This window comes from Culex pipiens, chromosome 1 (assembly GCF_016801865.2).
Source record: "Culex pipiens pallens isolate TS chromosome 1, TS_CPP_V2, whole genome shotgun sequence".
NCBI classification, from domain to species: domain Eukaryota; kingdom Metazoa; phylum Arthropoda; class Insecta; order Diptera; family Culicidae; genus Culex; species Culex pipiens.
In genome coordinates, this window is record NC_068937.1 from 4,242,709 (window position 1) to 4,257,959 (window position 15,251).

The 15,251-nt window shown below is 40.2% G+C and overlaps 1 protein-coding gene across 2 annotated transcripts in view; it reads left to right on the top strand.

Moving 5' to 3' along the window:
* Nucleotides 1-13,097, top strand: part of LOC120432244 (paired box protein Pax-1) — a 43,863-nt gene extending 30,766 nt beyond the window's left edge. For both annotated transcript variants that reach the window (XM_039597417.2, XM_039597418.2), the window contains one exon: nucleotides 9,195-13,097. In XM_039597417.2, coding sequence (XP_039453351.1) covers nucleotides 9,195-10,069 — 875 coding nt within the window. In that variant the 3' untranslated portion in view covers nucleotides 10,070-13,097. The remainder of the gene's footprint in view (nucleotides 1-9,194) is intronic.
* The last annotated feature ends 2,154 nt before the right edge of the window (nucleotides 13,098-15,251 follow it).

Below are 15,251 nucleotides of genomic sequence, written 5' to 3' on the forward strand. Positions count from 1 at the left end.
TATCTTTTCATCGCTTGCTCGACTCATTTTCACCGTAATTTGTGCGCGATGCACGGCCTGCTACGCGAGTGACAACAAAACAAACGCGCGCGCGGCTCCTCTTCACGGGGCGGCCATTTTTGGACCGTACGTGCGTGACAATTTAAATTCGCTTCCAATTTTACCCAAAAAGTTGTACGAGCGCATTTTGCCGCGCAACTTGCGTCCGCCATGGCTCATTTTTAACTCAATTTACTGTCTCGTGAAGGTGAAAAATGGTCACGGCGGCTGGCTCCGCGAGATTCCGAGCACCGAGATAAAGCTAATAAATCAGCTTCATTTGCGCGCACGGTTTGCGCTTCCGTCCACCGGGCGAGATTGCATCTCTTGCTCTAGTTGGGGTGCCATTTTTCGGCGAAATTCACGGGCGGCAAGAATCTTTACGTCCCATTAGAAAGCAACCTGCAGCGCGCAAAGCGCGCAGGTGACGTATTGTTACTTTGTTGCGGGTGAGAAAAGGCTGGGAAATGATTTACCGAATGTGAGCCCATGCAGCAAAACGGGGTTGAACTCAAAATTTCGGTATGTTTACGCGAGCGTGTACGGTGACAGTTGCGCACAGGACCTACTGTGATGCGGCAGATCAAAAAAACGGAAAACTGGCAATAATTCACTTCAAACGGTGCTTAGTTTCCCAATTTGTTTTTTTTTCTTCTTCGCTACCATGCTCCGCAACGGCAGGGTCCAAATTTTGACAATTTTATTACCAATTTGGGACAGCTTTCATCCGCTTCGTGGTTTCTTTTCCGAGGGGTTCGACTCTATTTATTTTGTGTCACTTTTCATGTTTTGCTTCGGGTATTACACCGTGCAGTAATAACAACTTACATCGTACTTACGACCTTTTGGTTTTAGTATCCGAGCCGCGCGCGCCTGCCCTGATCACTTTTCGGAACAAATCGGTAAAACACTTTTAACCGCGTCACGGAAATTGGTAAAACGACGCGCACCCGACAAAAATGGAGTCGTTAAGGTGTGGTTAAAAATGTGCCGCATCATCGGGTGCGAATGTGAGTGTATTCGTTGTGGTTTGGCCCCGAGGCCCTCATGGGAAGGGACGGAAGAAGATCCCCGTCCATCAAAATAGATACGCCGACAGAAGTGAAGGTACAAAGAGGAGGACGCAAAAAAAGGGAGTGAACCGGTGGAAACCGCACCAACACAGGCGCACAAATTTGCACCTCTCGTTCAAAAACGTGTGGTGGTGGTGGATGCTCCCATTGTGCGATGTAAACAAACGCGCGCGCCGCAACTGTCAAGCGCAGACATCGGGACCATTCAATCGCAGCAAGCCGGCGTGAAATCCTCGGGTAAAAGGACCAGACAGCGGCACGACACTGCGCCCACTGTGAGATGGGTTCGATGCCCTTCGATTTTCGGGGCTGTTTCCAATTCCTTGTTTGTGCGAATTTGTGTCCTTTCTGGGCTGAAGAGGATCCCGGAGAGGTTTCTTGTTGATGACGCTTGGCTAGATGGAAGAAGACGGAATTGCGGCGATGCGTGAAGGCTTTATTCCCTTTTTGGCTGTGGGATAAAGGGCATCTTTGGGAAAAGTTTTCTTCGGAATAACGCAACTTTTAAGACGGTTCGCCCAAGTCAGCTGAACAATGTGGGTCGAACCGAGGGGAAATCAATCCGGGGTTGAAAGGTTCTCGCTGTGTGAAAGTTGAAGATTCGGATCGATGAGAAAGTTCTGTGTTTATGCCTTACCTGGAAGGTTAATCTTGAAGTAATATGCCTCACTGGAAGATATCGCCTCACATTATCACAACATTACGCAAGATGATTGTGAAAATGCAATTGTTTCTTCAAAACAAGGTCGTTTTAGATACTATTTGACTTTCGTTCTCTTCGCTGATGACAGTTGACAGCAAGCCTTTCCAAATGTCACTGCAACCGCTGTAACCAAACCGAACCGTACGAGCCGGATTTCCGACCCATTCTTCATCGTTTTTTTCCTGATTTCCGGTAATTCCGGTATTTTTCATCAAAGTAGCAGGAGTATTCTTTTTGCACTGGAAAATATCTCTTCGCAATTTATAACATAACACACATTGTCTGTAAATTTTTCTTCAAAACTAGGTCGCTTTAGACATTTTTTTAACTTTTGCTCTTCTCACGACTAACAGTTGACAACAAGCTTCTCAAGCGCTTAAATGTCACTGCAACCGCTGTAACCAAACCGAACCGTACGGGCTCGATTTCCGATCCAGTACGCATTCTTCAAAGTAGTTAGTTTTCCTTAACCCAACGGGAAACTCTTTTTTCATGGTCTCCCTAGATTATGCCGCAGCCACCGCTCAACTCGTCACAGAAAAAAAGAAAACCAAGGGAAATAAAATATCTGACAGGAGAAACGCAGAACGCAAAAAGCCCCGAACCCAGGGAATTCAGATTCATCACTCGTGCCAAGCGAGGCGTGCAATTTATTAAATAATTTGCGGTGAAAAGTTCCTTTTGAAGTGTTTTGTTCCTGGGGGCCCGAATGTGTGAACCACCCCGGAGGCTCACCACCACGGTTGTGGTGGAAAAGGGGTGCCCCCGTTCGAAGGGAATTCTTCCCTTTTTGTTGCGTACCGCCGAACAAACAATGGGAAAATCATTTCGCCCCCTCTGGCCTTTAGATTTGCGAGCAGGGAAGCGCAGAATAGGACGGAAATTGATGGTTTTGATTTAAATTTCATAATTGGCAGCCGGGGCTGCCGTCGACAATCAGTCTCAAACGAGATTTTGGGTTTTCTGGAAGGGAGAGCAATTAATTGGGCAGGAATTTTCGCTTTTAAAAAGTGAACAATGCTTCATTCTGATTTTTCAAATTGTTAAGACATTTTTTCCTGGTGCCCTTCGAACAATACACAATTGAGGGGGTGGCTTTTGTCACCTTAAACGAGCGCGCGTCCGCGGTTGGAATGTTTGGCCCAAATTGCGCCGGGGTATTGCGGCGCGATTGCGATACGGCGTTAGCAATAACCACAAAAGACTAACCGCAATCAGATTGTGAGACTGCTGTACGAATTGCTGGTGTGACTGAGCAGTAGGCGGTGTGGATGTGGGAAAATTACTGAAGAAACATGATAGTGTGCGATTGCCAAACTTGTAAGTACCGCTGTAAACTGTGTTTAAGCTAAAAAATGGTCAAAGTCAAATCATCCAAAAACGTCACAACCCTTACTTTGTTTACAGCGGATCTTAAGCGTCTCCGCGCTGCACTCAATCGAATAATTGTCCCATTCACCAAACTTCAGTGTCAGTCAGTGGCGTTGGTGGTGGAACGAGAGGTCCACCCGTAATTATTTAGCGCACCGCGCTAATTAAATCATTCAGCGGCATAAAATTATGATACGCCCTAATGAAGGCCTTTGTACGAGTATGCAAATCAGCCAAAGAGGGCCAAAACTGCCGGCTTCGGCGGGAGAGAAGGGCGGCCCTCAGGGGAGTCTGGTTCCCTCTGTCCCACCTGTCTCGTCCCGCACCCCGTTCCATCCCCAAACCGGATTGATCCGGCGTCGAGCTCGTAACACAGTAGCAGTCATTGTTTTTCAGCCTTCGGTACACTTGAGTGCAGAATCAGAAGCATTTAATCTTTCACTGCTACTGTTTGGCCGGAGTCTCCGACGGTCTCGCGAGACGGGAGCGATGATATCTAATATCGACCCCGTCGTGGGGAAGTCCCCGGAGGCGGGGAGGGTCTCTGTCTCGATGTCTCGGAGATTTTGATGCGGGACACTCTCTGCTGAAGGAAAGAGATATATTATTAGCATGATGTATAAATATGGAATTCAGAAGTGTCTTCCAAGAAGATGAAGACCCGGTCGAGAACAGGTTTTCGATTCATTCCCGTCGGCGGCCAACGGCCAGTGGCTGGGACCAAAGACGGCGCGGCAATTAGACGAACATTAATTCAATTATTTCAAACACTTTTTTCCTCCTTCGAGTCGCGAAAGAGATGGTTCGTTGGCTGGCGTTTCGGGTAACCGGATCTCGGCCGTGTTCGGTGGTGGTGGCGGTTAGGACACTTTACCAAATAACCTTATGCAGCGCTTGGTCGCGAAATTTGACCTGCACGTTCAAGCCCGTGCATGACTTTGTCCGGCGATGCCATTTTAGGCGCCGCCAGCTAATCTCATTACCGCAGGAAGAAGAAAGGTTCTTTTTTTCGAGGGGCTGCGTAACCCGAGATTTATGGTCCCTTCTTCTTCTCCGAGACGGGACCTTCCTCGAAATTCTCGAAACGACTTAATTAACTTTACGTCACCGCGGTTCTGACAACACACGAGCTGACGTTTCTCTGTCAATTGATTACACACCCTCGAAGAGGGATCCTCCGGCATCCCCCTTTTTCCAAGCAAGAAACGCACTAATTACCACGATCCTTGGCACACTTTGATTGATTTACCAGAAGAAGCGGAATCGATTCCGAGGGACCCCCACACCCCAAACAGTTCCCGCAACATCAATCGTCTAGTTGGCCTTGACGTGGCACGCGACCAAAATTAAGCGAGAATTGCCCTGCCCCCTTTACAACGAGTTCTTAAGGAGCGATCAAAGCAAGCGGTGGCGGCACCTATAAATACCTCCGCCGCCCGGTATAACGAGATAATTAATGGTTATCGCGCGGTGCCCGTTTCTGGAAGCGCATTGTATGGTCGCGGTTGATTGGTTTGGAGGATTGTTCCCTTAACTTCTTGAACGGGGCCCCGAAAGGTGCCGAAGGCGAGACACGTGTATGTTTTTGTTTTGTGGGGGATGCAGGAGTCGCTTAGCTGTGAAGTGATTTGTGTCAAATTAACCTGTTTTGAGAGGGAAGAACATGGTTTGTTTTGGGGTCTCGGAATGTTCCGGAACATAACAAATAAATATGGTGCAGGAGCTGTTTGACAGCTAGAGGGAAAATTCTTAAGCACTGCCTTTTGTTTCAGATATTTAAAATATTAGGGAATCACAAAGACATTCGTCTAAAATTTTCTTCCGTTCACTCGAAGCATTACAGAAGGATTCAGTTTTTTTGTTTGCATCCCACTCATACTAGATGCACTGTTTGTTTACAATCCTTTTTTGGTCTTTTTAGATTATTTTGCTAGATTTGGTAATTCAACACAACATTAAATTCATGTCTCTTCTTGTCACATTTCAAAAAATATAAAATTCGCTTGATAAAAAATATTGCATTATTTTCAGTGTGTACTTTTGAGAAGTGGTACCGCTGTAAGCAAACTTTCCAGAAAATCATACACGGCTAGTCAGAATTGTAATTTTTTCGTTCGGTTTTTAGCAAAAATGATTTGAAAATAATTAAACAAAAGAAAACGATTTGGGATTTTGTGTCCAACTAATTGTCTTTTTTTCTGTGAATTTTGGCAATCAAAATTGATCTGCCCTGCAATGTTAAAATGTTTGTTTTGGTTCATGAATTTCATTAACTTTGCCAATAGAAAAAAGGATTATAAATCCTTATCATGGTTTACCGTCAGCAGGGAAGATATTGAGTCTGGTGCGATTTCCCATTCGACTGACATAAGAGTCTTTATATTTTCTTGTCGATGTTTCTTGAATTTTTGTTAGTTAGTTTTATTTTGTCTAACTATGGGTCCAAGCACTTCTTAAAAAAATTAAAAGAAAGAAAAATTATCTTTTCGTCTTAATAATGCCAAGTTTAGGCAATTAAAGCTGTCATTTTTCGCCGATATGTAGACAAATGACTCATAATTTGGAGAGTTTCGTTATTTTACTTTTCGAGCACTCATTTTATCTGATTTCGGTAGAATTTGGCCGAGGTTTATCAACAAAATTGCCTTAAATTTGTTTAAATTTGAGTTTGTGCCGAATTTCAAACATGACTAGTTCTTCAAATTAAAATAAAAGATTTTTGAATTCAATATCTATCTTTTCTGTCATGAACGGTTGTTCAAAGTAAAATTTGTTGCATAAGGGCCGTTGAAAATATTCAAAAAAAGAATTATTTCGCAAAAAATATATTTTTCAAAAAACTAGAAAATTTCAATGGAAATCAATCAGCTTATAAAATAAATTAAAATGCCCTATTCTGCATTGATAACAATATTTAAAATGTTTGGCCTCGTTCAAAAATATTTTGAAATTTAATGGAATTCCAATGTACATCAACGCAAAAACTTTTTTCTCGAATAAATGAAATTTTCGTCAATACTTAGAAATTTTGGAAACTTATGATTGCAAAACAATTGGAAAGATTTGTTATGCATTTTAAAACACTTTTATCATTCAAATGTTAAAACCGTGGCCTGTAATATATTTTTCAACTTAATTTTATACCCCTCTCCCTCAACTTTGGTTAGAGTCGAGGGACATAAACTTCGAAAAATGTTTGCAACGGCCTTATTGAAATTTAAAAACAAGGAGTTCATAATAATTCTCTTTTTCGAGTTTTTTTTGAATAAATATATTTCCAATAAGCTTTCTAGTTAAAAAATTATCAACACATTCAAGGTATGTTTACATGGCACATGGGTTTTTTTTGCAACAGATTCTTTCTATCAGGAGTTTTTTTGTCAGGCAACTTCTAGCTGTTTATTTTTGACTGACCGCCCGATATGTCAGCCATCATCGCAGGGCTGTGACAGATGTTTACATCAAGACACTGTGACAAAAAGTTAATAATTTTTGGGTTAAATTATATATTATCGATGAATTATTGAAAAAGTGATTTCTGGTGTGAACATTACAATTATTTAACAATATGTTTAAAAAATGTCTAATAATCTGATCTGGTTAGAGTTGATGCCCAATGTTAAGATTTTCTTCGAACAAAAAATGCCGTCGGCATAAATGTTTTACAACTTTTTTTGGTTATTTTTCTTCACACAATGCAAATTTATCAACGTGTAAACTGATTTTTCCCACCGTTCTTTGTCATTTCGTCTGCCCCGCTTATCATCCGTCAAAGTTGCCATAATGGCGGATCTTCTCGCGCTTTTCCTTTTTGACAGACTGCCCGCTATAAATATCACCCAAAAAGGGGCGGCAAAAAATCTTCAAAGACACTCGCTGCTGCTTGCTCGCTCGCCTGTCTCATTATTATTAATATTGTTATTATGTACGAGTAATTTGTAAAACGAACGCTTTAAACTCGTCTTTTTGCCGGTCGTCCAACCTCTTCTGCTCTCTCTGACGGTGGATGGAAATTAATTTTCCCTTTTTCCATCACTTGCGAGAGAGGGGACACAACCGCACTCCACACCGCTGCTCCAAAAGATGAAAACAAACGAAGATGGCGGCAAAGTGTCGCAAAAACGTGTTGAGTTTCCTCCTCCCCTGCACCGCCTACTCTGGGAGCTCTTTTCATATGTGAGTTGAGCTAAAACATGCGTCGCACATTTAATTTCCCCAGCTTTCATTACCGAAATTGATTTATGGCGGCACAGACTGCTTGGATGGCCGCAAGGTGACTCTAAACGAGCGCGCCGATCTGCCAAAATTATTTTTCGCAAGTGCCGCGGGGGTGGGCTCCCTCCGTTCGCTGCTTCGCACTTATTTTTAATCTTTTAAAAATTTCCATAAAAATTGCAATCACGGCACAGCCGGCAGCTTTTTTTTGTCCGCTCCCCAACTCTGCCTAGTTCAGTTTTTTTCCCGTTGAAAATGAAGGTGAAATTTCATTTTGTGTGGAAATTGGATTTCCCCAGAAGTTTGGGGGGTGGGAGTGAGTACTAGATTGGATTGGGTTTTTTTACCCTCCCTTGACTGCTTCGTCTTGTTTCGCTTGTTTTTCCGAAGGGAAAAATATCAAAATGGCGGACAGATATTAAACTGGTTGGGCAAATTTCGGAAGGGGGACTAGCGGAACGAGATTTCCATAAAACTGTTGAGAAATGATGATGACGATGATGGAACGACGACGACGACGCAACCAAGGGAGGAATATTGCAATTTATATACAGCATACATTTCGGGGGAAAAACTTCCTTAAAAAGAAGCAGCAGCATTGGAGGGGAGCGTAAAAACAAGGGAGCTTCCGTAGAAAGAGACACGGGAGTGCGCGCGCGTCACGCACACACGCACAACTTTTTTTTCGAGGTAAACATACAGGAAAATCAAAATTTAGGCAAATATTTAACCGCTTCAATTCGCTTTGCGTGGCGAATTCTCGGGACTGACGTTCCACCGACCGAGTGTGCTCACATTAGGAAGCTAATGTTTGAGCAGAATTTTAATGAGCTCCAGAAGTGTGGTACAGAAAAAAGATTGCGACACCGGGGAAGCACGCGCTAGGTTTTTCTGCGCTTTGTTTGACTTTAATTATTTTTTAGATCAAATGGAAGTTTTTCGTTTGTTTAGATGCTTTGAATTTGTTTTTACTTCCTTTCGGAAATAAAAATGTATGTTTTTACTTGCGTTATCTCGGAGTTATTTAAAACCTTGATTGAAAACAGTTTAGCGTGTTTTGTGACAGTATCGCTGTGAACAAATGATGTCGAAAAAATGTATCAAAATGATGTTGGACGAACAAAAATTACAATAAAAAAATTACAAGATTAAAAATTCATAAAAAAATGACAAAATTTACAGTTAAAAAAAATACAAAATTTACAAAATTTACAAAATTTACAAAATTTACAAAATTTACAAAATTTACAAAATTTACCAAATTTACAAAATTTACAAAATTTACAAAATTTACAAAATTTACAAAATTTACAAAATTTACAAAATTTACAAAATTTACAAAATTTACAAAATTTACAAAATTTACAAAATTTACAAAATTTACAAAATTTACAAAATTTACAAAATTTACAAAATTTACAAAATTTACAAAATTTACAAAATTTACAAAATTTACAAAATTTACAAAATTTACAAAATTTACAAAATTTACAAAATTTACAAAATTTACAAAATTTACAAAATTTACAAAATTTAAAAAATTTACAAAATTTACAAAATTTACAAAATTTACAAAATATTTACAACTAAATTTAATTAGCGTGTAACCATCAGAATCCTCTAAACTTTGTTTACAGCGGCACCGAATCACTTGAACACACTGAGGAAAGTTATGATATCGAATTTATTATTTTTGCATACTGTTTTTGGGTTTTATATTTATATAGATCCGCCATTATGGCAATCATCTGCCAACAAAAATGCTAATCGCCCCCTTCTTCTCCCCCTCACAGAAAACCAAGCCCAACAGTACGGCGAGGTGAACCAGCTGGGCGGCGTGTTCGTCAACGGGCGGCCCCTCCCCAACAGCACCCGGATGCGGATCGTCGAGCTGGCCCGGCTCGGCATCCGGCCGTGTGACATTTCCCGCCAGCTTCGCGTCAGCCACGGGTGCGTCTCGAAGATACTAGCACGCTACCACGAAACCGGATCGATCCTCCCGGGCGCCATCGGCGGATCGAAACCCCGCGTCACAACCCCCAAGGTGGTCACCTACATTCGGGAGCTCAAGCAGAAGGATCCGGGCATTTTCGCGTGGGAAATCCGCGACCGGTTGCTGTCGGACGGGGTTTGCGACAAGAACAACGTGCCCAGCGTCAGCTCGATATCGCGGATCCTGCGGAACAAGCTCGGCAACATTACGCACCACCACTCCGGCGGCAGCCACACGTCGCCGCACACGCCCCACCTGTACAACTCGATCTACCCCTCGTACCCGTACACGACCAACTCGCTCAAGTCGGAAATGTCCTGCGGCGGCAGTCCCTCGCCACCGACGGGGGTCACTCCGGTGCGGTCGCCCCACTCGCACCACTGTTGGCCCTCGTCCCACTCGGTCACGGACATCTTGGCCAACGCGCACCACCAAGCCGCCATCGCCGCCCTCCGGAACGGGAACATGCCGCCGGGCCAGTGCCACACGACGCCCCCACCGCCAACGCTGGGGTCGGTGGTGCCGAACATGGCGGCCGCCGCCGCAGCCACCAACATGCACCAGCACCAGATGCAGGACTCGAGCCATCAGTCGCCCAACTCGTACAACTACTACATGTACCTGCAGAGCGGCGGAATGCACCACGGCGGGCTGGCCAGCGCGTCCGGCTTATAGGCCATGTTTTAGGTTTAGAGCTGGCTCTGAAGAGGGAGTTCGGCTTAGTGTGCATAGATAAGTGTTTTAGTTTGTTTAATTTGTTTTTTTTTTAAGGAAGAGAAAAAGAAAAACATTAGTCTATCAAATTGTGCCGGAAGAATTTGTTAGGAAGACGAAAACGGTGAACCAGTGCAATATGAACAAAAGTGTCCAGATTTGGTTTAGGTAGGGTATCTGTTGTGACTTGTGTTCTGTAAGGTTTGTTTTTCAGTTGGCAAATAAAAATGTTTTTTTAGTTTTGAATCGTTTTGACGATTTCTTTTTTTTTCTAACCCAAAAGTACAGAAAGTTTCATCAAATTGAAGTTGAAATTTTTCTCCGTGCAGCGGTACACAGAAATGTCAACAATGCAGACGTCAAACATCTACACGCAAGGCTGTATATCATAGGTACTCGCGATCTTGCTTTGCATTAGTGTGAGTGCATGACTCCGTGCCACTAAAACCAAAACAATAACAAACGAACAATGGACTGTGCCAGGAAAACCAAAACATAAACAATGTCAGTGTCAGTGGAGTGAGAGAGTCAGAGATAACGATTTTGACAACCGCACTACTACACACTCAATCACGAGTACCTTAGGTAGAAAGCCATGATCTACACGCTTATCCAAGGTGGCGGCAAAATTGATAATTTTTAGTGTGGTATCGCGATGAAAATCAAGCAGAACTGAGGTTTTTTTTTCAAATATGTGACATTTTCACTGTTTTGACTAGGATTTACAAGTGTTTGGGTTGGTTTTCAAAGAGATGCAATCGCAATTTGTAAACAAATTCATTTTCATCGGTTTTGGATTCATTTGCGCATAAATTATTTCAAAAATGCTTGAGGTTGTTCATCTACACGTCCTTGAAATATTCGAAAACAGCAAAAATTTGTAATTTTCTGAGAAAAATTAAAATTAGTGACCGTGGTCACGGTGGCTTTAACGTCTTTTTGAAAATTATCTGATATTTAAACCAAGATTACTAGTGAAAGAATTTTTGAAGTTGAACTAAAAAGTTCCAATGACAAGAACAAACTCAAATTGATAAAGGTTATTTTTCTGAGTACAATGACCCCAGCTCGTTCCAAGGGGACCATAGTTGATCCATCGAAAAAATGGTGTCTTGTCAATTTATTTTTTTTGCATTAAAATGAAAAAAAAAAAATGATCAGAAATGGTTTTTAATCATGTTTTTTACCGTTGTACATAAAAAATGACATAGGGCTTCTGGATTTAAACTTATTTAAGCGTGTAGATTTATGCCAATTTCACCTATTCAGATTCCGAGGGGAGTGACACTGATGTTTAGTCAGTAAACTTAAAAGCGCAGTTTGTTTTTAATTATTTCTGGGTTATTTTTTAACATTAAAACGCGATAAATAATGTTCAATTATTACATAAAGCTTGTCTTAAAATAGATCAGGTCAAAACTTCAAAGCAAAACACAGAAACAAAAAACAAACAGCTGAAGAAAACAACTGAAAGTACAAATCGAAATGATAACTCACATAGAGAAAGAGGCAGAACGAATACATCACATCTATATACAAACAAAAAACTCAAATGTTTATGTACTATTCAGGAAGAATAAATTTTAACTCTTGTAAACAAAAGCTCAAAGGTTGTAAAGTAACTAAAACAGAAATCCAAACTATACAGTAAAACGCAGATTACTACTAAACAGAACAACAACAACATAAAAAACATCACAAAATGAAAAAGCAAGTACAACTCAAGGATATCATATTTAGAAAAAGATGAAAAGAGAACAAATTAACATCGAGCATGCAAAACAAACCAAGCTCGGCCGGAAGTCGCTGCGAAACAAAAACAAAGCAATATTTTTCACCTGAACTAGAAAACTACTGCACTAAATGTTATGAAAAAGGGTGGAAGTAAACAAAACAGAAAACAACTCCCGACAGGAGATAAGTGGAAACGTGTCTATTTTTAAAAGCTGTACAGAAAGGGCTGAAAAATAAACCCAGTGAACATAGAATGGAGAAACCCGAAACAGATGTAATAAAATATCCCCAGATGTGTGCCTTTTTCTATAACATATATACAACAACCGGACAGAGACAGCAAATCACACCACAGGCAAATCTTGTACATAGAGAAAAAAAATGGGAAATTTGCGCGCAAACCAAAACATTTCCCTACGTTCTTTTTTTCAAACTGATTTCCCTTTTCATATTCATTCACAATCGCAGTTGGCCACTGGTTGCATGAAAGAGGAAACCTTACCCCGATCAACTGACTGACCAGCTAGACCACAGACAGACAGACGTCAATCACTTTCAAAATCCGTCAATCGACAATTTAACGGTCAATTTGAATTGTGAGAAACTCACCACCGTGATACTGAATTCACCACGCGTTTGACAGCTGCTTCCAATTGTATTAGCAAATTTTGTTCATTTTGACGTCTGCTCATCTGTGGTCCGGCAATTATACGTGACTTCTTTTCGCGCCTACTTTGCCGCACGCTCGGCTGCCGTTTTTGCAAGTGCAGTGCAGTGCTAGTTATCAGTTCGTTCGGTTTTGCTAGGTTTAGGTTGTAAAGTTGTTCTAAAACAAAGTAAAACACACACACACACGAAACAGAACATAAAAAAAAAACAAACCAGTGCTATTCAAATTCTCAGACAAACACACGCACAGTCACGCGAAGGCGTGTGTGTGTGTGTGTGTGCGGTAAGCAAATTGTTAATATTAGTTGTAAGTTGCGGAAATTTCTGTTTTATTTTTTGGTTCAAACACAAAAACAAACAAACAAAGGAAATGCTGTCGAAGCGTAATTTGTAAATTTGTAACATTAAACTGGGTGGAAGTGGGTTTAAAAAAACGCGGTAGACGAGAGAGCTTCAAGGGAGAAGAAAATATGTGAAAAAAGAAAATCTTTAAAAAAATTAAACCAATTTCAAATATAAGAGTAATAAGAGAATCTATTTTAAATAAAGTAAATATATGATTTTAACAGAAGGAAGAAAAGAGAGAGAGAGAAAAAAAACAACAAAAAAAATTGATGAGTAGGAAAAATTATCTATACAAAGTAAATAGAGTCTTTAGTGGTGTAAGTCGTGTGTGTTAGCGGGAAGGGAGAGAATTCAGTGAACAAACAAAACAAATGTTGCAAGAAAACATAACATTTTGAATGTTTTTGATACAATGTAATTTATATCTAATTTAGTTTAATGTGAATATATTCTATTTTAAGTCTATGAAACTAAATATGGAAAATACAAGAGCGAGATCTGTATTGAGGAAAACAATTAAACTGAGCCAGTGTTTTCTATTGCTGCTGAACAGAATCCGAAATTCCATCAAACGGTTGAAATTATATTTGATACCTATGTGAAGCTTACTTTCTTTATCATTCTGATATCTTCTATGGAAGCGTTCTTTTATTACACGCAGAAAAATATTTTCTAGAATCAGCCTGTACAACAAAATTTTTGTTGAATACAATCATCGCCGATTTTGCGCTGAAACAAACCTTGACTTTTTCAATTCCACAAAAATCTTTTGTTGTTTTGAAAAAGTTGCTTTGACGTTTAGCGTTGATTCAACAAAAATCTTGATTTTCAAATCAACAAAACGTTTTGTTGATTCAAATATGCCTTATTTTTCTGCGTGTAGGTAACGCACTTGAAGGTGGGGGCTGGTCGAAGTCAATTTTGTTTTGGGCTTTTGGCCTTTTGAATACCTTTCTAAGAATGTATAACATGACGGGTTTTCTTACAAAGACCACCCTTTTTACAATCTTCCAAACTTTAGCCAAAATAGTTTTTTTTAGCAATACTTTTGAAGTACTTTAATAAACTTAATAATTTTCAATAGCAACTTATGGGACCCTAAGACGGATCGAATGAGCACAAAACGGACAAAATCGGTAAAGCCAGTGTCCAGATAGTTGGGTCCTAAAATTGGGATATTGTTGTTCATACAACGCTTAAGCTTATTTTTCTGAGTACAATGACTCTTTGTACGACCGCAAAGGATTTAAAATGGATTTTTATTTCAATTTTTGATAATTAACTTAGCGGCCCTTCTTCACAGATAAGGTCCTACCCAAGTAACATTTTAGGTTTTATCAAAGCTGTCACAACCGCTATAAATCTATCAGCCAAAACAACTTAGTAGTAACAAACTCCCTAGAAGCTTGATAAACCCCGCTTAAAACCCAAAAGGACCTGCGCAACAGGTTGTTACGGCCTATTAATAAAATCTACACAGCATTACAACGGAATCCTAACAACCTCCTTAAAGCCTTAATAAAACCTTTTTTAAACCCTTGTTAGGAGTTAGGGAAAAAATTACATTTCATACAACTTCATGCGTCTTATGACCAACAGATTTTATTCTGGCAAAAAATAAATTTTCGTCTTGCCGAATGAAGTTCGGGAGATGGTTGTCAAAAAAATTGGATATTGGAGGATAATAAAATAATTTGAAAGCTTATTCCTCGCAATTGGTGGCTCACATTAAGCAGCGGTTGAAATTTTATTTATAAATGTGGGGGAGATAGAGCCAAATAATCAACTCGCCCCACCAAAAATATTTCTTCTGCAATAACAGTTTTTTTATTCGCATTTTTGCTAACGATGTCAGAAATTCATCATAAGTGTGTGTTTGAATAAAATTTTCATCAATTTTATGTTTTGCCTTTCTTACAAAAGAAAGGTTTAAGGTTTGCTTTTGGGAAAACGCTTTTCTCAGAAATCTTAAAAAATACGTGCACGGCGAGGAATTGTCCCAGGAAACAATCCTATTTCTAAATTGAAGGTTTAGATGCGCTCTTTCGATTGAATTTTGGTCCGAAACCCGGAACTCCAAGTCTGATTTTTGAGAGCTCTGAAATACTTGAGCGATGTCTGTATCCGCTCCTAAAAATTTGTGTCTTCCATCATTGGAAAACCGCTCGTAAACCCCACAATTTTTTATAAGTCAGATTTGTAGCCGTGGGGTCGGAGACGAACATTTTATTTTTTGATTCACAATTTTCGACCAATAAATGTGAACAAAGCCATTTTAGAGGTATTTTTTGAACAATTTTACAGATAACAATATCAAATTAAGAGAATTCTGTTTCAAACAAAAATCCATTGGAAAACATGCGCCATAAACTGCTTGGGCCCAAAATTTGAAGCT